The 25,038-nt window shown below is 34.9% G+C and overlaps 1 protein-coding gene across 1 annotated transcript in view; it reads left to right on the forward strand.

Moving 5' to 3' along the window:
* The window catches only part of CCDC122 (coiled-coil domain containing 122), a 34,589-nt gene extending 19,273 nt beyond the window's left edge, over positions 1–15,316 (forward strand). The window contains exons 5-6 of the mRNA XM_032611487.1: positions 307–423; positions 14,625–15,316. Coding sequence (XP_032467378.1) covers positions 307–423; positions 14,625–14,774 — 267 coding nt within the window. The 3' untranslated portion in view covers positions 14,775–15,316. The remainder of the gene's footprint in view (positions 1–306; positions 424–14,624) is intronic.
* Positions 15,317–25,038: the final 9,722 nt, after the last annotated feature.

Genomic DNA, 25,038 nt, shown 5'->3' on the forward strand with positions numbered 1-25,038 from the left:
AATATCTATTATTTCTTGCTAAAGAATTAAAAAATATCCTTTATATTGTAGCTGGGCAATTGCCCCTGTGACTACCACTTTCCTTTATGTCTTATTTTCATTTGGTCTATATTTTCAAATCTAAGGTTTGCTTGTTTGAACAACCATTCTTTGTTCCTCGTACCTATAGAAGTAATATTCTAATCCTATTTATCAAAATTAAATGTGATGGCTAGTTTTCTTAAATTATAGAAACACTGAAAATCTTGGATTTATATTGACCATTCATTGTTTGATGTGTATATTTTAAATTCTATAAACATACAGGAAGACATTACAAACCTAAAGGATAAAATTATAACTGTAAAAGAATCCATCATTGAAAAAACTTGTTTTCTTGAGGAAGAAAAAAAGACACATGAAAACTTAAGAAAAGAAATAGAGGTAAGTCTTAATTATCTGGATTTCAGTGTTTTATGGGATCATTTTTTAAACTTTTACTATAGTCATAATTTCCATAGTTTACTCTCAATTCCCAAAATAGCTAGAGAACAAAAAAGAGCTACAAAAAGCAGTTGATAAGTCTAAACCATTAATAGATAAGTATAGAGACTCCCTCATTCAAAAATATTCAAATATATTAATACATTCAAAGAAAGCAAGTACTCACTCTTATTTAAATCTGGCCTAGAATTCTTCCAGGTCGCATTCCACCAATTTTGTACCCAGTTAATGGCTAGAAAGCAGAGGCTAATACTGTATGTGGCCTTTTCAGATTGGCTTCTTTCACCTAGCAATATGCATTTAAAATGCTTCCATGTGGGGGCTTCCCTGGTGGCGCAGTGGTTGAGAGTCCGCCTGCCAATACAGGGGACATGGGTTTGTGCCCTGGTCCGGGAAGATCCCACATGCCGGTGAGCCATGGCCACTGAGCCTGCGCGTCCAGAGCCTGTGCTCCGCAACGAGAGAGGCCACAGCAGTGAGAGGCCCGCGTACCGCAAAAAAAAAAAAAATCCTTCCATGTGTTTTCATGTCTTGATAGTGAGCTGAGTGATAATTCCATTCTCTAGATGTACCACTGTTTATCCATTCACCTGCTAGAGGACATCTTTCTTGCTTCCAGGTTTAGGCCATTATGAATAAAGTTGCTATAAACATTAAAAAAAAGAAAGTAGAAGCTATCCAGTCAAAAATATGACCACTCCTAGACAGAAATTAAAGACTCTTCAAAGTAAAGTAAAGACAATGGAAGTATTGGTATTCTAAACTCCTCTGACTTCCTATTTGTAATTTTCAACTGTCCAATTAAAAACAACAAACTGATGTGTAAAATTAAAAGTGAAGCTAAATTTGAGGTGCCACTGGCAGACCTCTATAGTCATATTGTTTAGATGAGGGCAGAACAAAAATGGAAAAGTGTACGTTGTTAAGGGCAAAAAAATAATTTTCACCCTTAAAAATTACTTTGGAAAATAAAAAGATGTATATTTTCAACTTGTTTGTGTCTAATTTGACACAATAAAAAAAACCTGAGGAATCTGAAGACAAAAACCCTCACCTTTACAAAACATTCTCTTCAAGAAACACCATGATTTTATCTTATATTTTACTAGCAATCTAAATAGATGGGTATTTTTTTTTACCCTTCTAGATATCAAGATTTATTATAAAACTATAATAGTAAGACAGTATATAAGTGGCATAGAAATAGAAAAAATGATTAAACAGAAAAAAAGAATCCAGAAATAATCCATCATAAATGGTACAAACAAAAATAAGTTAGCCATGGGCTTCCCTGGTGGCGCAGTGGTTGGGAGTCCGCCTGCCGATGCAGGGGACGCGGGTTCGTGCCCCGGTCCGGGAGGATCCCACGTGCCGTGGAGCGGCTGGGCCCGTGGGCCATGGCCGCTGGGCCTGCGCGTCCGGAGCCTGTGCTCCACAGCGGGAGAGGCCACAGCAGTGAGGGGCCCGCATACCGCAAAAAAAAAAAAAAAAAAAATAAGTTAGCCATATGAAAAAATAAAGACAATTCTGAAATAAAATTAGATTCCTACCTCTTAACACATGCATGCACATGCTTCCATGAGGATTGAAGACAATATAGGAGACAAACTTAGCCATTTGTGTTACAGAAGTATTTATTTTAAAAGACACACAGACATATACGCAAACTACATGATTAAATGTTACTTTTGACTATATCATAAATTTCTAGATTATTGAGATGCAGCATAACAATAAAGAAGACAAGACTCATTTTGAGAGAGGGTATTTGTAACATACATAAGTGACTAAGAGATAAGAAAATTTCAAACAAGCCATAGAACATTGGTAAAATGGTATGAAAAGTCTTACCTTTCAAAACATGAATATCAAAAAAAAAACCCAATGGAAATGATGAACAACCTCACTAACAATAAGGGGTTGATAATTCAAACCACAATAAGGCCCCATATTTAGCCTGTCAGTTATCAATATTACAATTTGTAAGATGTGGAGCACCTGAATTCTAGAATACTATTGGTATGAGTATAAATTGGTAAAAGCATTTTGGAGAGAAATTTGAGATTCTTAGTAATTTTTATTAAGGTATAATTGTCTTAAGAGTAGGTACACTATAAGGGTTTAGCTTGATTAATTTTGGCAATTTATACATACACCTGGGTTACCATGACCTAGATCAAGATATAAAACTTTTGCATCATGCCCAGAAAGTTCTCTTGTCCCTTTTCCTCAGGCTACCACTATGCTGATTTTGAAAACAGCTTTATTGAGATATAATTCACATACCATACAATTCACCCATTTAAACTGCATAGTTCAATGGGTTTTAGTATGAATACAGATAATTTGTAACCATTACCATAGTCAATTTTAGAAATTTTCATCACCTCAAAAGAAACCCCATACCCTTTAGCTGTGCCCTCTCCATGTGTCTATTGTATTTACCCATATTTTTACTCCACCATATTCTTTCTTCCTTCCTGATGTTCTAAGATTTCCTCTTTTATCATTTCCTTTCTCTTTAGAAAATTTCTAAATTCATTCTTTTAGGAGAAGTTGGCTGGTGGCAGTCTCTGGGTTTTTTCTTTTTTTTCATCTGAGAATGTCTTCATTTCCCTTTCATCTCTGAAAGATATTTTGGTGGATATAGAATTCTGGGTTGACAGTTCTTTTCAGTTGAAAAATGCTGTGCCACTTCTTTCTCGTCTCTATGATTTCTAACAGATAATCCACTGTCATTTGAATTGTTTTTCTCTCTACAGATAAGGTATTTGTTTCTTGCTGCTTTCAAGCTTTCCTGTCTTTAGTTTTCAGAAGTTTTACTGTTATATGTTTTGGAACTAATTTCTTTGGATTTATACTATCTGGAAAATTCTCAGCTTCTTGATTCTGTAGGCTTATGTCTTTTGCCAAATTTGAGAAGTTTTCAGCTCTGATTTATTTGAATACTTTTGCAGTTCTGCCCTCTCTTCTCCTATCCTTCCAGGACTCTGATGACACAAATCATAGGTCTTTTTGTGATATAGCCCTACAGGTCCCTGAGGCTCTCTTCATTTCTTTTTTTCAGTCTTTTGTCTCTCAGTTTTTCAGATTGAGTAATCCTTAGAGTTCTATCTTCCATTCACTGATTCTTTCCTTTATCCCCTCCATTCTGCTATTGAACCATCCCATGAAATTTTTTTATTCGGTTACTGTGTTTTTTCCATTTGGTTCTTGTATCCTTTTTTCCTTTGCTGAGACTTTTTATAATATTCATTTGTTTCAGGCAATTCATAATTGCTCATTGAAGCATTTTTATGATGATGGGCCTTTAAAATGCTCATCAGATAATGCTAACTTCTGCATTTTCTTGGGGTTGGCACATGTTGATTGTTATTTCTTACTCACTTTGAGGTCTTCCTGGGTCTTGCTTGATGAGAGATTTTCTATGAGATCTGGACATGTTGGGTATTATGTTTTAAGACTCTGGGTCATTGTTGCTTCCAGGTAGTACTGGAAGTTCAGAGTCCTCCATGGACACTCATGGAGGGAAGAAGGGCTTCTTGTTACTGCTAGTCAAAAGTGGGAGTTCTGGCTGCCCACTAGGCTTCTGTTGATAAGCCCGTGGCTGGGAAAGGGCAGGAGCACCTCTTTACTGCTCCCGTGTAGATGTGGCCTTGCTACTACTGAGCGGTGATAAAAGCCCTGACTCTCCACTAGGTCTCCTCTGACATTCTCCCAGTGAGGAGGGGGAAGAATGCCTTGTTACCACTAGATGGGAGTAGAAGTCCAGCCTTCCCAGATGGGCTCCACTCACACCAGAGGATGTGGTTTGTTACTTTCCAGAGGGAATGAAAAGTCCTGGCTCCCCAGTCAGCCTTCTCTGACACCGCCCCAGCAGGAGGACCAGGGCACCTTGTAATAGCCCAGCAAAGGTGAAAGTGTAGGCTTTGCTAGTGTGGGTGGTGGTGGGGCCATAGTTTTTTCTGTGGTGTTTGACTTGAGTAGTTACTACCTAAGAGTTTTCAGTCTTGCATAGTCTGCCTTTTTCCTGGTCCTTTGGCTAGATAACAGGCTTTTCTTGGAGTTTTTTGTTTTGTTTTGTTTTGTTTTTGTCTGTACCTATTGGCATTTCCAGCTTGCTGTCTTCCCCATATCCAGTCTGGGATATATGAGGCAAAATGAAAACCCAGGGAGCTCATTACCAAGTCGTTCCTAGGATCCTAAGGTCTCCAGCCAGTCTGCCTTCTCTCCACCTTTCAGAAGCTTCTTATGCTAATAATACATACAATGTCCAGGGATTTTAGTTGTACTTAGCATGAGGAATAGGTATATGAAATGCATCTACTTTATTTTGACAGAAGCAGAAGTGTACATAGGTATTTTTAGTGGTAAAGGGTGATGTAAATGTCTACTAATGATAGATTTAGATGGAATGTCATTGAGCTTGAGACCAGTTTTTAATGTTTTCATCAGTATATTTCTTATCGTGAAATTTAATAAACTCTTTTTTAAGCTTTCATAATAGGGTTACTAAAGATCCTTTTAGGCTTTTTAATTTTAGTTTTATTAACTCTAATGCATTAAAAAGTAGTCCTCAATTCTATCACAATGTTATGGTTGAAAAAATGAAAATCTAAGAAATTAGAGATTATCTGTAATAAACTATAACACTGAAGGACAAATACCACAGCCACAGCATTGTCTTGAGAGCACTGCATTTTTTCCCCAACAACTTTATTTATTGCTTGATGAGAATTTATCATTGACACAAGTAACTTCTTTCTCAAAACAACTAGTTTTTTAAGAGTATAAATTTAAGTACCAGAAGATTTTTATTACTTATTTCTTTTTTGAGTCTTTTTTTTTTTTTTCTATTCCTTCTGGATGTTTTAGCCATGGTCTTGGTACAGTTCATGGTCATCTTTTGCCTGGATTATAGCATTCTTTTGTTCTAATGTTTAATTCTTTCAATATTTTGTGCTTTGCATGTTTAATCTTGATATTAATGTTGCTTTTTACATTTTTTGATTAAGAAAAACTGAAAATGGTTTTTGAATTTTACATGTTTTTTTTTTAGTCAAATGAATGTTTTTGGTAATTTTAGGCCATGTCTGAATGAAAGAAGTATTTCCAAATAATTATCCCAAAAAGCCTTTTTTCCCTGTCTGTTGTCTGTCCTTATATGTATTTTAGAAGAAAGGAACTAAAGAGAGGAAAATAAAGATAAGTTATGAGTCACTGATGAAGAAAAGTGGGGAAGCAAAATACAAAGCAAACAAACACAAAGCATTAAGCAGGAATCATTTTTAAAAAACATGTTATTTGCCAAATCCAAGTGTTTTCAGGGAAGGGAAACTAGAGCAGTTAAGAAGTTTTTAGCAAATGATGAGTGCTGCAAGTAACATTTTGTGATAAACAGGTATTGTGTAAAGCATTTTAAGATTTATTAATGGTTACCCTTGCCTAAATTTTGTTCAATTTGAGCTCCAAATTTAAAGGACAGGGAAAAATTCAGAGTGCTTTTGGAGCTACTAGGGATCAGGAACAAAATACGTTTCACTTGTTACAATGCAACATGCAGGTTACACAATTAACTAATCCATTCATTTACTGAGGTCAGCCACAGAAATGATTACACAACTAGAAAGCCGGTCCTACATGAAAAACCCAAAGAAGCAAAGGTAAAAAAGGTAAACTAAAGGCAGGGTAAGAATGATTCAGATAGCTAGATGACATGGTAACAAATTATTCTGTCTACAAAAGGTACAAGAAGAAATGTTCAGTATTATTAAATCTATTGCTGTTTATTGAGTGCCTGGTATTTTTCCAAGCACTTTGTGTAGGCTATCCCATTTAAATTCTCACAGTAGCATATTTTACAGAATTTCAGAAAATTTAAATAACTTGTACAAGGTTATATAGCTAGTGATAAGGAACAGAACAGAATATGAGTCCATGTCTTTTGGACTCTACTCCCAATCTTTTTAAAAAATGGTTTTCACTTCTGTGGAAATATATTCTCCTTGGAAAAGATTAAAATTTTAGAGGGAAGGCTAAAGTTCCTTTGACCACTGCCTCCCATTACATTGCTCTCTTATCACACTCACCTCTTCCTAATGGCAACCGCTGTTTGGTGTGTGCACTTGGGTAAGCATGAGTATGTATGTATATATGTATATATACACATGTGCATGTACACACACACATGAACACACATCTATGCACAGGGGAAGATTACATAAAGTACCATACATACAATTTTGCAACTACTTTACTTAATAACTTAATAAATAAATAGTATTTTTTCATATTAGTACCTATGGGCCTACATTATTCTTTTGAACTGCTGCAAAATACCTCACAGTATGACTATGCCTTAAATTATATAAGCATGCCACAACTGATAGACATTAAGTTATTTCCAGCGTTTCACTATTAAAAGTAGTGTTGTAGTGAACATAGTACACACACCCTTTGTATCAAGAAGTAGAATTACTGATAAGTTCCGTGATCTTGCTAATATTTAATATGTTCTCTTAATAATTATCACCACAAATAATAATAATAACTTACATTTGAAATCGTTTTATACTGTTTTAGGGATTCCTACCCCTCATCATGAGGTTGATTGAGTAAATATTAAATTTGGCCTTATTTGGAGCCCCAAACTTCTGTATTATCTCCCTTCAAATCCTTGGCTTTAACTTGAACTGCAGTTACATTGGGGACGGAGGTAAAATTTCAAGGATCACAGTGGGGAAAAACAGCTACAATGCTGAAGAACTGACCTGAGATTTTAGCATCTGCCCACTGCTACTACTGCCACACTTTAGGAGTAAAGACCATGCTCAGAACTAAGAACTAACACAAAACTAGACTAAAGACAAGGCCTAGATCTAAGAACAAAACTGAAATGGACACTCTCTAGCAAAAGTATAAAATAAAGTCTCACAAGTTCAAGATGATCCACCAGTAACTTAACTGACTGTTAGAACAAAATTCAAACTTTTCAGAATAAAGTAACATAATCCAGAGTTTATAATATATGTACACTGTTCAGTTAATTAAAAGCATTCTTACACATGTAAACAAATAGAGAAGTATTACCAATAATTAAGAGAATAATTAATCAAGAAAAACAGTTGAATAATTAATCAAGTCACAGTTGACTCAGCAGTTGTTCGGCAGGGATGGAAAATTATGATTAAATATGTTAAATATTCTTACAGCAGCGGTCCCCAACCTTTTTGGCACCAGGGACCAGGTTTCGTGGCAGGACAATTTTTTCCACGGACAGGGATGGGGGGAGTAGAGCAATGGTTCAGGCAGTAACGCGAGTGATGAGGAGAGATGGGGAGCTGCAGATGAAGCATTGCTCACTCACCTACTGCTCACCTCCTGCTGTGCGGCCTGGTTCCTAACAGGCCGCAGACCAGTACTGGTCCACGGCCCCGGGGTTGGGGACTCCTGTTCTACGTGAAAGATGGATACACAGTAATGGGTAAAGAGAAAGAATATTAATCATATAAAAGAACCAAGTGGAAATCTTAGAACTGAAGAAAAAGTTGAAAAAATTTATTGGGTGTAATTGATAGCAGGTTAGACACAACAGAAGCAAGATCTTTCTTAAACTTGAAGACAGATCAGTAGAAGTCATCAAAGCAAGCATACAGAGAAAAAGAAAAATACTGAAGAAAATACATAGAGCCTCAGTGACTTGTGAGACCATGTTAAGCAATGTGACATATGGGTAATTAGAGTTTCAGGAGGTGAGAAGAGAGAGAGAAAAGGGAACAGAAATATTAAGAAATACTGCCAACAATTTTCCAAACTTGACTAAAAGAATAACTCATAGATTCAAGAAATTTACCAAACCCAAAGCAGGATAAATACAGAGAAAACTGTATCTAAGGAAATTATAGTCAAGCTAGTGAAAACCAAATACAAAGAAAAAAATCTTAAACGCAGCCAGAAAAAAAGACACATTAAATATACAAGAACAGTGATGGTTATTGATTTTTTTAATAGACTTTATTGTTTTAGAGCAGTTTTAGGTTCACAGCAAAATTGAGCAGAAGGTACAGAGTGTTCCCTCATACTCCCTGCCCCCTGGCAGCCTCCCAAGCTATCAACAGCTCCCACCAGGGTGGTACATTTGTTACAACTGATAAACCTGTGTTGACACATCATTATCACCCAGAGTTCATAGTTTACATTAGGGTTTACTCTTGGTGGTGTACCTTCTATGAATTTTGACAGATGTATAATGACATGTATCCACCATTATAATATCATACAGAAGAGTTTCAGGGGAGTGGTGGTGGTGGGATGAATTGGGAGATTGGGATTGACATATATACACTAATATGTATAAAATAACTAATTAAAAAAAAAGAAGAGTTTCACTGTCCAAAAAATCCTCTGTGCTCTATGTATTCATCCCTCCCTCCCCCAACCTCTGTCAGCCACAGATCTTTTTACTGTCTCCATGGTTTTACCTTTTCCAGAATATCATATAGTTAGTATCATACAGTTTGTGGCCTTTTCAGATTGGCTTCTTCCACTTATTAATATGCATTTAAGGTTCCTTGTAACATTTCATGGCTTGATAGCTCACCTTTTGTTTTATTTATTTATCTTTTTAGTGCTAAATAATATTCTGTTGTCTGGATATACAACAGTTTATTCTTTCACCTACTGAGGGACATCTTGATTGCTTCCAAGTTTTGGCAATTACAAATAAAGCTGCTATAAACATCTGTATTTTTGTGTGGATATCAGTTTTCAACTCCTTTGGGTAAATGCCAAAGGGTGTGATTGCTGGATCATGTGGTAGAGTATGTTTAGTTTTGTAAGGAAACCACCAAGCTGTCTTCCAAAGTGGCTGGACCATTTTGCATTCCCACCAGCAATGAATGAGAGAGTTCCTCTTGCTCCACATCCTCACCAGCATTTGGTGTTGTGAGTGTTGCAGATTTTGGTCATTCTAATAGGTGTGTAGTGGTATCTCATTGTTTTAATTCTCATTTCCCTGATGACATTTCATGTGGAGCATGTTTTCATATGCTTATTTGCCATTTGTATATCTTCTCTGGTGTGGTGTCTGTTCAGGTTTCTGGCCTATTTTTTAATCTGGTTATTTGTTTTCTTATTGTTGCATTTTAAGAGTTTGTTGTATATTTTGAATAACTGTTCTTTATCAGATGTGTCTTTTGCAAATATTTTCTCCCAGTCTGTGGCTTGTCTTATTTTTTTGACAGTGTCTTTTACAGAGCAGAAAGTTTAATTTTTATGAGGTCCAGCTTATCAATCATTTCTTTCATGGATTGTGCCTTCAGTGTTGTATGTAAAAAGACATCACCAAACCCAGGGTCATCTAGGCTTTCTCCTGTGTTATCGTCTAGGAGTTCTATAGTTTTGCATTCTATATTTAGGTCTGTGATCCACTCTGAGTATAGACAGAAAAGAAATAAATAAAAAAGGCAAATAGACTAATGGAACACAAATATTGAAATGGTAGACTTAAACCCAACATATCAGTGGTTACATCAAATGTAAATGGACTAAACATTCCAATTAAAGGTAAAAATGACCAGATTGGATTGAAAAACAATTTGCAAACATAACTTTTTCACAAGAGATGCACTTTGAATATAAAGACACAGACAGGTTGAAAGATAGAAAAAGATAAGCTATGAAGACATCAGTCTTAAGAAAGCTGGTCATGGCTGTATTAATATCAAGTAGATTTTAAGATATGGACTACCATCAAAGTTGAAGAGGGCCATTCAATTCACCAGAAACAAATAATAATACTAAATGTGTATTTACCTAATCATAAAGCTTCAAAATACATAAGCAAAAACTGACAAAATTAAAAAGAAAAAGATACAAATCTACAATCATATTGGAGAGCTTAACAACTTTTTTTGAGTAGTTGATAGAACAATACACAAAATCAGTAAGCAAGCATATAGAAAATTTGAACAACTTATCTACCAACTAAACCTAATTACCATATATAAAATACTCCACCTAATAACTGTTGATTATACTTTATTTTCAAATGCACATGGAACATTCACCAAGATAGACAGTACACTGGATGATAAATTTCAAAGAATTTGATATTCTTTGATAACAGCAGAATTTAATTAAAAATCAGTAACAATAAGAAAGCTAGAAAATACATAAACATTTTGAAATTGAGTATCACAATTATAAATAATCCATGAGTCAAAGAAGAAATCACAAAAAAAGAAGAAATCATGAGAATTATTACAAAATATTTGAAATTGAATGATAATGAAAACACAGCATATAAAAAACCATAGGGTATAGCTAGAGCAGTATTTAGAGGAAAATTTACAGCTTTAAGTGTGCATATTAGAAGAGAAAAAAGGTTTAAAAGCAATTATCTAAGCTTCCATCTTAAGAGACTAGAAAATAAGAATAAATTCAGCCCATAGCAAATAGGAAGAAATGACATAATAAATAGTAGAAATCAGTGAAATAGAAAATGGAAAATCAGAGAAAATCAGCAAAGCCAAAAGTTGAAAAGACTAATAAAATTGATAAACCATAACAATACTGATCAAAAAATGAGGATCGTGGGGACCACTACTTTAGGTCCTATAGACTTAAAAGGATGATAAAGGCCTATTATAAAGAACAATAAATTTAACAACTTAGATGAAATGGACAAATTCCTTGAAAAGCGCACATACCATCAGTAACAGGAAGAAATTACTTTTATGTTTAGACCTATGATCCATTTAATATTAAGCTATATAAATGGTGTAAAGTAGGAATCAATGAAATTGAACTCATAATTAAAACCCTCCCCACAAGGAAAGCTTCAGACTGACAATGGCTCACTGGTAGATTCTATCACACATTTAAGGAAGAAATAATACCCAGCCTATACAAATTTTTCAGAAAATGGAGGGTGGAACTCTTCCCAGCTTATTTTAGGAGGCCAGCATAACCCTGACACAAGAATGAACAGGAACATTACCAGAAAAGTAATTACAGACCAATGTTCCTCAGGAACGTAGATGCAAAATATTTTCAAATTGACATCTGCTGGTATGTATAAAAAGGTTAGTAACTCATGACCAGGCAAAGTTTATCTCAGGAATGCAGAGTTGGTTTAACTTTCAAAACACAATGTAAAGAAGTGAAGGAGCTAGTCATGTAGATCTGAGGAATAGCTTTCCAGGCAAAGGAAAAAATAAGTGCAGAAGTCTTAAGATGAGAACGTACTTGGACTCAGATTCTAGAAGTGAAGTATGTCTAGAGTGAAGGGAATGAAGAGGCCAGTCTTTTTGCCACTGTGTTTTCTGAGCACCACCCCTGATTCATTATTATTCTTATTTCTGCCTTGAGTGTAGCAATAACTAAATAAGAATAGTAACCCCTCCATTTCTTAGAGGCAAAAAAAGCTGTATTCTCTCCAGAACCACTACATCCTTAGCTGTGTAATGGTATTCAAGTTTGAATATTGACACATACCAAAGGCAGAATTATACCAATAGAGGCTGAACAATTGGCTGGCCTTCAAGAAGGCTCACAATGTGACCTTCATCTTTACGAAGTCACTTCTTGGCCAAAACCTCCTTTAGCCTTGTGGGCTTAGAAAATTAACCTTTTAAATATCCCAGGGTTGCGTAGACATGGAGAAGTGCTAGTAGAGTTCACAAGAACCTGATGTATAAAACTCAAATGCCAGTTTATTGGTTTACAATAATAAAACTCTCAAGGAAATCAGAAAACCTATCAGTCATCAGTGCTTCTTCTCCCTGTAAGGAAACTACACTGGAAACCAAATTATCATAAAGCTGGTTACTGAGCATAGAAATCAAGTCAGTCATTTGAGTTGGAGTGTTCTTAACCTCTGGCTCTGGACACTCAAGGAGCCAATCTCCGTAACAGTGTTATTCTTATCAGACAGTCACTGGATGGGAACTACCAACACATGCCTCCTTCACTTGCCTATTTTTGTGCTACGTTCTTCACATAATCCCTTCTGATGATATATTCTTTCTTTAGTTTATATTAATACCTCCTGTGATATCTAGCTGAGGCTGGTGATCTAGAGTCCCACTAAGGGACTTTGCATGTCTCTACTCTGATCTATGGTGTGTTAGTTTCACAGCTTCACTGCTGAAGAATAATTTTAGAAGCAGGCTAATATGATTTATGGAGTAACCAAAATTTTGTTCCAGGTTTTTTGATTTCTATTAGCATATTCTATGAACATGTATATAAGCATATTCAGTGACTATATTCTCCTTATGAATGTATGCTATTGATATATCAATGGATGTATTTATTACATATTAATATATGCAGTGATATGTATTACATATATACATATAAGTTGATATATATCCCTTTGAATATACTTGATATATTAAAAATCTTCTTTTGAATATAGTTTCCTTATCTAATATGATGTTTCTGTTTACCAGTTTATTTATAATTCTTTTAAAGTCATTTTCTGTTTTGCCAATATATCAGGAGGCCTAGTTCACCAATTTGAATGAACTATCTGACTTTGAAGAATTAACAAAACTGAAAACTTAAAAGGATGTTTAAAGTTTATAGCAATTTATGTGAAGTGTTACTTGACAAGTTTCACTTTGTTTTTTATACCAGTATTTGGAATGCTTACAGTGTTTTCTGTCCTAGTTCCCCTGATGCTCTGCAGAAACTGTGTTTCCATATAATTGGTTTCTTTTGTATTCCTGTATGTTTTATTTTATGCATTTAAAAAGCATTCTAAGAAGAAGTCCATAGTCCTCATATACTATCAAAATGAGCCATGGCATAATAAAGGTGAAGAAGCTCCAAGTTAAGGGAGAAGCTGGGAAAGAGAGAGGGGAAACTGTACTGAGGGTCCCAGTAAAAAGGAAAGCTGAGTTACAGAGAGAAGGGGAGACAGGTCGGGGACAGAGTCTTAAGGCCCCAGAAACCCAGAGTCTTGTCTCCCTACAGCCATCTTAAGCTATAAACTTATTTTGGCAAATTGGTTATTTTGACGAATTGGTGTTTTGACAAATTGATTCTTCTTTGTATTGACCTAGAATCACCTTCCTGACTGACTAGAGCTCTCCCTTAAATAGACATGAGAATGAAGAAGTAACTTTCCCAGCCCCACTGATCAGTTCATTTTAAAGTGGGTGTTTTACTACAATACCACTGTCACACTCACTGGGAGTACCACTTCACACCCACTAAGATGGCTATGATTGTGATCAAAAAGACAGGTAATACCAAATACTTTCAGTGTGTGAAGAATTGGAACCCTCCCACATGCTGGTGAGAATGTAAACTCGTGCAGCCAGAGTAGAAAATGGCATGGCAGTTCAGCAAAAAATTAAAAATAGAATTACTGTATGATCCAGCAATTCTACTTCTGGGTATATACCTAAAAGAATTGAAAGCAGAGTCTCAAAGATATATTTGTATCCATATTCATAGCAGTGTTGGTCACAATAGCCAAAAATAGGAACAACCCAAGTGTCCATCAATGGATGAATGGATAAACAAACTGTGGTGTATACACACAATGAAATATTATTCAGCCTTAACCCATGCACTTTCCACTGGGCCTCACTGCCCTCCACTGTAGCCTTGTCTGTCTCAGCATAAATACTGATCTACTTAATGGCAGGGAAATGGCCTACATGATCTCCTGGATCTTTTAGATCAATAGGTCTATGTTTCAGTGAACCACTAGATATAGGAAATGAAACCATTACTCTTAACCAGAACCTGCTTTGTTAAGTAGAAGGCCCTCCATCGCAGATGCTTCCCTTGTGTTCAAATCCCAAACACCATCACTTGCTAGCTGTGAAAACTTGAGTGCATTACTTAAACTCTTTGATCTTCAGTTTATACAAAAGTGGGGATAATAATATTTACATCATAAGGTATTATGAGAATTTAATTACATGTAAAAAGCTCTCATCACAGTATCTAGCATGTAATGTGTTGAATACTTATAATTACTGTTTATTTTTATTATCATTATTATTTACAGTGAGTAATTTTTAATCAAGTGCTTTCCTCTTTAGAGTAGTCAAAATATCCTTTATGGCTGTTTACTAGTTTTCCTTCTCAAGGCCCATTGACATGTGCTCTTCTTTTAATAGGTACAACATAAGAGATACGGTGCAATTCTTAAGCGTTTGCACTGTCAGGTGAACAAGCTTCAGTCAGATAGAAGACAATGGCAATGGAACATTCAACAGCTGCAAAAAACTGCAGCTGAACTGAGAAAATGCATTGGAACGAAAGATTAACATGGCCAAGGGTAATGTAGTATAGGGTAATGCTGAGCACAGACTATGCCACAAAAATTATGGGATAGAAAGGTGAGAATATCCTTTGGGTCTTAACAAATGACATCCACTATCAGAGGGCTCTCTTAATGACGGATATGTTTTCTTTTCTTTGAATCAGTCATCTGTTTGCTGAAATGCCTTCCAAGCCGATAATTGATAGCAATAGAGAGACAATAGGAAGGCTCACAGAAGAATAGTGAAAGACTCTGTATGAATATTTTGAGTGTATAAGATATATTGTACTCATGAATGCCTGTTTATAAACATGTTGCCTTCACTAGCACATGAAGCAAAAATTTAGAAGAAAAGAAGCATTTGAATTTACAGTGGTTTAAGTTGTTAAGATATTTTAAATGGTTGTCTGTTTCAAACTACCTGATTTTTACCCCTGGCTTCAAAGCAGTCCATAAATGTTGACATTTATAATAAGGTTGTTATGTGTTCAAGGCTTCAGATATTTACTTAGTTTTTCTCTAGAAGGTAACAATCATTTTTCTTTGCTGTTGGATAACATATTTTTAGAGTGTTGCAATGTATGCAATTTTTTGTTCACTTTTCTGTCTGTATGTTCTTTCTTACTATTCTATAGCTAAATTGAATTTATAACATCATGTAAGGCAAACATACCAGCTCTTAAATGTTAACCAATGTAGACTAACATTTTTTTCTCATTGAAAGTCATATACTATGTCCACAGCAACAAACTTGTGCCTTTTAGAATAAAAGCGCTCCTTCTTGTGGCTCCATTGCGTTAAATTTTTAGAAGCAGAAACAAAACATCAATTATTGAAGATATGGTTTTTAAATATTCACTTTTAGGATTTAATGAGTTCAAAGCAGTAACATCAAAGAGGTATCTTAGGTCCATTTTCTCCTCACCTTTCTATGTGCATAAGATTCAGTAAGAGTATAGCTGACATAAAACCTGATAATCTTGTTTGCCTAATATTAGTAGTCCTATTAGGAATTTGCATGGCTTATTATGGCTAACACTTCAAGTGGCTTATGCTGTAACACAATCAGCATTGGCCCATGACTCAGAACTAGGTTATTTTCATTCTTTCTTCTAATTTTTAGGATTAGGATTAGGGTTAGAGTTAGTAGATCACAGACGTAAATGCAAAATGCAAAATTATAAAACTGCTAGAAGATAACATAGGAGAAAGCCTAGCTAACCGTCAGTATGGTGATGTCTTTCTTAGATACAACACTGAAGGCACAACCCATGAAAGAAATAATTGATAAGCTAGACTTCATTAAAATTAAAAATGTCTGCTCTGTAATAGATACTGTCAAGAGAATGATAAGACAAGCTATAGACTGAAAGAAAATATTTGCAAAAGGCAAACCTGATAAAGAACTGTTATTCAAAATATAAAATAAACTCTTAAAACTCAACAATAAGAAAACAAATAACCAGATTAAAAAAATGGGCCAAAGGCCTAATAGACACCTCACCAAAGAAGATACACAGATGGCAAATAAGCATATGAAAATATGCTCCACATGATATGTCATCAAGGAAATGAGAATTAAAACAATGAGATACCACTACACACCTGTTAGCATGGCCAAAATCTGTAACACTGACAATACCAAATGCTGATGAGAATGTGGAGCAACAGAAATGCAAAATGGTACAACCATTGAGGAAGAAGTTCATCTCAGTCTAAGTTTAGAGGAAAATTTGACAAAACCTTCATTTGCGGGACCTGATGATGGTGGTCTCACTGGTGATACCAAGAAACTGAGTTCCTTGTATTAAGTGCACTTCATGTATTTCTAATAAGACGACTTTCCAGAAAGTGAGATTTGTTATGTTCTGGCTTTTAAAAGGTGAAATAGAAATAAATTTCATAATTTATCCAAGAAAACAGAAATGCAAAATGGTACAACCATTTTAGAAGATAGTTTGGTAGTTTCTTACAAAACTAAGCATACCCTTAACATATGGTCCTGCAGTCACACTCCTTGGTATTTATCCAAAGGAGTAGAAAACTGATGTCCACACAAAAACACAGATGGTTATAGCAGCTTTTTTCATAATTGTCAAAACTTGGAAGCAACCAAGATGACCTTTGGTAGGTGAATGGATAAATAAACTGTGGTATATCCAGACAATGGAATATTATTTAGTGCTTAAAAAAGAAATGTTTTTAAGCTATGAAAAGATACGAGGAAACTTCAATGTATATTTCTAAGTGAGAGAAGCCAATCTGAAAAAGTTACATAAGTCTAACTATATGACATTCTGGAAAAAGAAAAACTATGGAAGCAGTAAAAATATCAGTGGTTGCCAGGGTTGCTGAGGGTGGGGGGTTGGAGGAGAGATGAATAGGTGGAGCACAGGGGATTTTTTTAGGGCAGTGAAAATATTTTGTATGATGCTGTAATGATGGATATATGTCATTATACATTTGTCCAAATGCATAGACTGTACAGTACCAAGGGTGAATCCTAAGGTAAACTGTGGACTTTGGGTGATTATGATGTGTCAGTGTAGGTTCATCCTTGGTTTAAAAAGATGTACCATTATGGTGAGTAACGTTAATGAATGGGAAGGCTGTGCATGTGTCGGACCAGGGAGTATATGGGAAACCTCTGTGACTTTCTCTCAATTTTGTTATAAACCTACAACTGCTTTAAAAATTTGTTATTTTTTAAACATCTTTATTGGAGTATAATTGCTTTACAGCGTTGTGTTAGTTTCTGCTGTATAACAGAATGAACCAGCTATACGTATACATATATCCCCATATCCCCTCCTTCTTGCGTCTCCCTCCCGCCCTCCCTATCCCACCCCTCTAGGTGGTCACAAAGCACGGAGCTGATCTCCCTGTGCTATGCGGCTGCTTCCCACTAGCTATCTATTTTACATTTGGTAGTGTATATATGTCAATGCTACTCTCTCACTTCGTCCCAGCTTACCCTTCCCCCTCCCCGTGTCCTCAAGTCCATTCTCTACAACTGTGTCTTTATTCCTGTCCTGCCCCTAGGTTCATCAGAACCTTTTTTTTTTTTTAGATTCTGTATATATGTGTTAGCATATGGTATTTGTTTTTCTCTTTCTGACTTACTTCACTCTTTATAACATCAGTACATGAAAGTCAGTATTAGTAAAACATTTGGGCTAAGGAAAGTGAAATTCTGCTTATAAAAATTGCTTTGGAACCTTGTAAAGTTCACATAGGTGATTACAATTAATACTCGAAGTTCCTGTATCGTCTTGCATTGAACATGGAATCCCTTGTTCATCCATACAAATCATTAAGGCCTATATCAATACTGTGGAAATTTAGGACTATTTTTTGGTGGGGAGAGTCAGTAGACTAAGAAGAACTTATGGTTTTTCAACTAAAAACTATTTGATTTACTAGTTGCTCATATTTTCAATATTTTATTTTTCATTAACTAAGATAATGATTAGTAAAGCTAATGATCAGTAGCTAAAAGTTGTGTGCCTGTCATAAATACCCTATGCTATATTTGTTTACTTGAATTTATAATGTATTTCTAAGGGAAGGGTTTGGTTTTTGGTTTTTGTTCTTTTACTTTCCTGATAAATTTGGCAGTATAAGTAATGGGTCTTCTATATCACATAAGCTACCATATAGCACTTTCTCCTGAATGTTACTGAACTATGACCAAAACCAGGAAAAATAAATTGAAACAGATACTAATAACAGAATAGATTTATTCAATACATATCTAAGAATGGGATGCTCCAAATTGCTTTTTCTCTTCTGTAATGTTCTATCTCAGTGATGGCTATGAGGTCTACATTTTTAGAAAAATTAAAATAGCATATGATTTAGTAATGACAGAGTTGCTGTTTACATAACCCTGTAAAGACAGACATGAAATAATGAAACTTCAATCTTTTAATTAATGAGATGATGTATTCCAAAAGCGAAACCAGAGTTCATGTGATAAATAGTTTTAAAAGGCTTCTTACTCAAAAAGCTCTCTGGCATTACAATCATGTCAGAATTAGAATAAAACCCTTAAATTACAGATATTTGCCAGTGTTGCTCAGCCACATAGCACAAGGTAATTTAGAGGCAATGATAACACACTGCCAGTCTAAGATAGACCTTCAAATTTCTTTTTTGTCCAAAACGTTTAAGTCAAGACATATCGTCCACCTTATCTATTATGTATTACTTATTACTCCCCATGACATTATTTTACATAGAATAGAAATTTGTTATCCTCGTGCTTGTATTGGAGAAGCTTCCTCAAGGTGCTTTCAAGACTATTTCTCCTTGATTCCATAGTGCTTCTTTATGTGATATGGGAAAAATATAACAATCCTGCAAAAATGAGTTGTTTTGTCTTCAATGACTAGTGTTAACTAATTCATGCCCAGTTAGCCAGCCAGATGTCAGCACATATACTTGGCTGAAAGTATTACACAGTTTTCTCCTCATCCACCTTTCCCACAGAGACTGTGTACAGCCATTGTCAAGTGTCTGTCATTCCTTAGAGGGAGACCGTTTTGAGGACACCTCCATCCCTTGGATGTAATATTGACTTGGCTGGGAAATTAGATAATGTTGATATTATTTTAATTTGTGGTTCATACAAATTTGTATAAAGCACTCAATTCTCAGAAGAGTCCATTCTTTCTCTAATCTTTCACTAATTTAGATTATTCATCTTCTAAGCCTTTCAATCTCAATTAATCTGTCAATGTAATTTACTCAGGCACAGTTTCCTAATAATTAGTCTAATTCTCTCATTTTTCTTCCATTTCTTTCCAGCAAAAAATACCACTTCCTCTTCAGAGCTTTCCTTTTCTCAGTCTCTGCAGAGCCCCAGTTGTATCATCTTCAGACTCCAATTCGCATTTTTGGTGTAACTCCAAAGTTTAATTCACTTGCCTAAATTTAGATCCCGAACATTGAAAACAATCTCTTCATTTATAACTGTCTTATGCAAGAGACTCCATCTTTATTTTGAACTGCATCCCAGAGATAAACTTTCTCAGAAACACTGACACAGTCAGTGCTCTGCCCAGACCCTCTCAGATCTCTTTTTTATCCTTTTTGAGCACCCCTCTCCCAGGTGAGCTATGCTTTTACCTCCACTAGCTCTCACCAACACTGTCTGTGGGAATCCTGCTACCCTCAAAAGGACTTTACCTGCTATTACAGCCTTGCTTGGCTTTCTTTTTCTTTCCAGTCTTGCTTCCCTCACCAATTTCTCCTGGGAGGACTTCACTAATAAATCACTTGCTCGGAGTCTGCTTCTGGGAATCCCAAACCAACTCACCTTGCAAAAATAATTACACATTGAAATCTCTATTTTCAAGATATGACTTTACTCCGGTTCCTCATTCCAGATCAATTCTGCTTCCAGCAGCAGCAGCAACAGGAAAAAAAAAAAAAAAAAAAAGCAAGAAACTTAGCACCTTTGAAATCTAATTACTATCCCACTTAGTGTAATTATGATGTTTTTATTTGCTTTAAGTTAAAAACGCAAGCCAAAAGATACAAACTTTATTCCATTTATTTAGTACAACAGTACAAGTACACTATGAGCCTTCAAGTATAATAAATCAGTCACTATTTTGTATTAAACTTTTTTTCATATTACTATTCTTAGGAACTACCATGTTGCTGCATACTATAAATTTATTAAATAAATCTTGATTTTGAATTTAACAATTTTTTAATTTAAAATTTTTTCAACTGTGCTGAGGTCCTGTGATTTTTAGACAGGCTTATTAAAAGACTCACACAACCAGAAAAAAAGGGTGATATTTAAGGAAAACATTTTGGTTGCTCTCATTCCAACTAAATGACAAAGACAGGGACAGGAAAAAATCATGTGTGCACATCCCCAGATCCGATGGCCTCGTATAATCATCCTGGTTCTTTTAAACCATCCTTTCCTATCTTTTCCATTTTTTTAAATTAGCAGTTCTCCCTTTTAATCATTCATTATTCCACCTACAACTCAAAACCCTAGAGTAACAGTCTGTTGCAGATCAAGAGTAATTAACTCAGAATATTACAAAGAAATGTGGATCTAGAAGACAGAACATTGTAAAAAATCAAAATCATAGCATCTGTCATCATGGTTTCAGAAAATTTACAGTCACTTTAAAAGTGTTGCTAAGGGTATTTCATAATATCTTTGTGATTTTTTACATTAACAGCATCGAAAAATATAAAATGGTAACAGTTATAAAAAAATTATTAGTGTTGTGAAAATGGTTTTAACCTAGGCTAAATTTATTAAGACTTCTTGCTCTTGGCCTCCAAACATTTGTAAACATTAGTGTTGCTAGTCCTCAAAACTTCAAGCTGATATATAAATAAGTTAAAATTCTGCAAAATGTCCTACACTTATGGAAGTAGGGCCCAGCAATAGGAACAAAATTTGAATATCCACTTTCATTTTGTAACAGTCTAAAAAAGAAGCTGACTGGTATGCGTTAAAGCCCAACACAGCCATTGAGCTGATGATGGCAAAGAAATAAATTTCACGTTCTACCTTCTTTGTTAGGTAATTGCAAAAATAAATATGTCATGGTTATTTCCATTCAGGAGATTAATTTAGTTGGCAACAGAGACATGTATATAATAGGTTCAAATACAACATAAAACATCCTGTAATAGAAGCATAAACAAAACCCTGTGGAAACACAAAATAAGGTGCAGTTAATTCCAGACGAGGGTGGAAGAGTTTAAAAGAAGAGGTGACATTTGAGGTGGGCTGCAAAGCAATTATTTTCTCATGATTGTTTTCACTCTTCAGACTCTGAAAGTTTCTATTTTATTCCCTTTTGCATTGCCATCAGCAAGCAGATACCTAGCATACATAATAGGTGCTCTGGTGTATGTTGAATGAATTAGTGAATAAGATAACCGTTGCTCTTCTTGTCAATATTTCCCAACATCCCTGTCGTCAGTCTCTCCTACCTCTAATCTTATTATTAATACTATTTCTTGAGTTATCTTCTTTGAGTAAAAACTGAGCATGAAATGCCTCTTCTGGGAAAAAAAGAAAAAAGAAAAACTTTCGAAAGACAAAATCCATTTCAGGACTAAACAGTAAACACTGCCTTTTTTTCCATTTTTTTTCTGTTCGATTTAACAATAAACCCTTTCCACCAGCCAAAACAAAATTCTAGGTCTTCTGTAGGCATGTATTTTCACAAATTTGCTTCAAGTTCTCTCTCCTACATTCAGGAATCAACAATAACACAGCCTCAGAACCAAGTTCAACAGTTACAGCTACTATAAAGCTGAACTACATTTAAAATGCCTCAGTTTCTCTGCAATGCTGTAGTTTAGAAGTACTAAGAAATATATACCATGATTTCTGAATCAAAATAAATATTGGCGTACAATTTAGAGAACTTATGTAGAGTTCCTTGTTTAAAATAGGTTAAAATAACTTTAAGCTTTTATATATTGGGCTTAATTATGGATAGTCTGGCATGGGATCATTTGATTGACATAGGATGATACCAAATAACAGACAATTCATTTATTATTTAAAAAAGAACGTGAAAATTACTTCCAAAATTTACCTTTATGATTTTAAACCAAAATGTGTGAATATTTATAAAGACCAAAACTTTTCTTTAAATGCTTTTCTAGAAAATGAAATGAAACTTTTATGTAACTCTAATGAAAGTAAACATGTTTAACGAGCTACAAGCAGTATGTTCTTGTGTTCTTCAATTATAAACAGTTTGAACCATGCTTTTAAAAGAGTTTTATATATTGAAAAATTATGTAAAATGTTCCATCTTTTAAAGAAGAAAGCTGTGAAAGCTTCATGAAAATACAAGTAAACAGGGAGGACTGTATGGAAATAGAAAGAAAATCTTTATTAAAAATGGAAACTATAACATTCCTCTGAATAGAATACTGTAATATTCTATTGAATATTGTATATTCATAAATGTAATGACTATTCAGGATAATTTGGGGCAATTTCACTTTGTTTTTATTGTTTCTATATGGTTTATGCATAATTGTGGAGTTTAACTATAATTCTAATATAATTTTTCCCAATGACACACTTTATATCTTTCCTTATTACATCTGTAGCAAAATCATTTTCAGGAAACCAACTTCCTATGTCTATTATTATATTATTCTTTACACCACTAAAAATGCCCTCCCTTTTAATCATTTTCAAATATTCTTTACTTTCTTCCCCTAGAATGGCAATATTCCATTAGCTGATGGCACAGGGGTTTTAAGTGCTTTTCAGAGTTTTGGCATCAGAAGTATCCTTAACCATGTTTATTAGGCCTTGGAGAGTGTTAATTTTCAGGTAGAAAGGGAGTTTTGAGCTTTTGTTAGGATGTTTCCCAAATGCTTTAGTTTCAGATATAGTTTAGTATAATTATGGCTGCTTTAACCAGGGCCATGTGAGAAAAAGCACTGAGTAGCTGATAAATAAATGACCATTGTAACACAGTTTAACATCCCATATACCAAAGGGAAAACGTGTATTCTGTGATATTAACTATTGTAATTGCTAATGCATCACAATTTAGGCAAATAAGTTCAAAGTATACCAAGTTCTTGAAATAGTAAGCATTCTTTGAATCCGAATAAAAATTGCAGCACTATTTAATATGGCGGGCCCTGGAGTGGAGTGAATAAAAAAATGAAAAGCCATCTATTTTACGTTTGGTAGTGTATATATGTCCATGCCACTCTCTCACTTTGTCACAGCTTACCCTTCCCCCTCCCCATATCCTCAAGTCCATTCTCTAGTAGGTCTAGTGGGAAGCAGCCGCATAGCACAGGGAGATCAGCTTGGTGCTGTGTGACTACCTAGAGGGGTGGGAGGGAGGGAGATGCAAGAGGGAGGGGATATGGGGATATATGTATATCTATAACTGATTCACTTTGTTATAAAGCAGAAACTAACACACCATTGTAAAGCAATTATACTCCAATAAAGATGTTAAAAAGAAAAGCCAAATATACCTTATTAAAAATAATTAGTAAAAAGAGTTTATTAATATGCATATTACTTAGAGTATAAATTTGTTGAATGAATTAAGAGGAAAAGTAGATTGTGAAACATTAGGAACAGTATATTTTAATTATATATATTTTTAAAGTGACTATGAACTCTGTTTCAAAGTGCCGGAAATACATAGCCCATGTCCAGCCCAAGAACTGTTTTCTCTGAGCTAAATATTCCCAGTTTATAACAACTCACGTGACTTTAGTTCATATCCCTCCACATCCTAGTCACATCCCTCTGGATGTGTTCTGCCTTGGTATTGTCCTATGAAAGATGCAGAACAGAAAACAACACTTAAGGTATTAGTCTGATCAACCACCTGTAGAAGAGTCTTATTTCATTCCATACTTGGGACTCAGTTTTCTGTTAATGCAACCTAAGTTTACAAAGGCTTTTATGGTAGCCATGTCATGTTGATCACTCGTGTTGAACTCACTCCCCAAACCTGAGAGATTATGTTAGCATACTAGCGATGTACAAGCATTCCAGTTTCTCAACATCTTCGCCAATACTTATTTTATTTTTATAATAACCATCCTTATGGATATAAAGTGATACCTCACTTTGGTTTTGAGCCCATGTTTCCTTAGTGATGTAGAGAATTATTTCATGTGCTTATTGGCCATTTGTATATCTTCTTTGGAGAAATGTCTACTCAAGTCCTTTGTCCATTTTTAAATTCGGTTGTTTTTATTTTTGTTGTTGTTGAGCTGTAGAAGTTCTTGATATATTATAGATATTAATCCTTTATCAAATATTTTATTTACAAATATTTTCCCCACTCCATGGATTTCCTCTTCATTCTGTTGATTGCGTCCTTTGATGTGCAGAAAATTTTAATTTTGATGAAATCCAGTTTATTTGTTTTTTCTTTTTGACTGTGCTTTTGGTATCATATCCAAAAAATTCCTGCCAAGTCCAATGTCATGAAAATTTTCTTCTATGTTTTTTTCTAAGAGTTTTATTGTTTGGGTTCTTACATTTAGGTCTTTAATCCATTTTGTGTTAATTTTGTGTATGACAAAAGATAAGAGTCCAACTTCATTCCTTTCCATGTGGACATCCAGTTTTCTAGCACTATTTGTTGAAAAGACTGTCCTCTCCCCATTGGATGGTCTTGGCACCTGTCAAAAATCATTTGACCATATATGGGGTGGTTTATTTTGGGGCTCTGTATTCTATTTCATTGGTCAATACATCTATCTTGATGCCAGAA

Source organism: Phocoena sinus, chromosome 18 (assembly GCF_008692025.1).
Source record: "Phocoena sinus isolate mPhoSin1 chromosome 18, mPhoSin1.pri, whole genome shotgun sequence".
Classification (NCBI taxonomy): Eukaryota; Metazoa; Chordata; class Mammalia; order Artiodactyla; family Phocoenidae; genus Phocoena; species Phocoena sinus.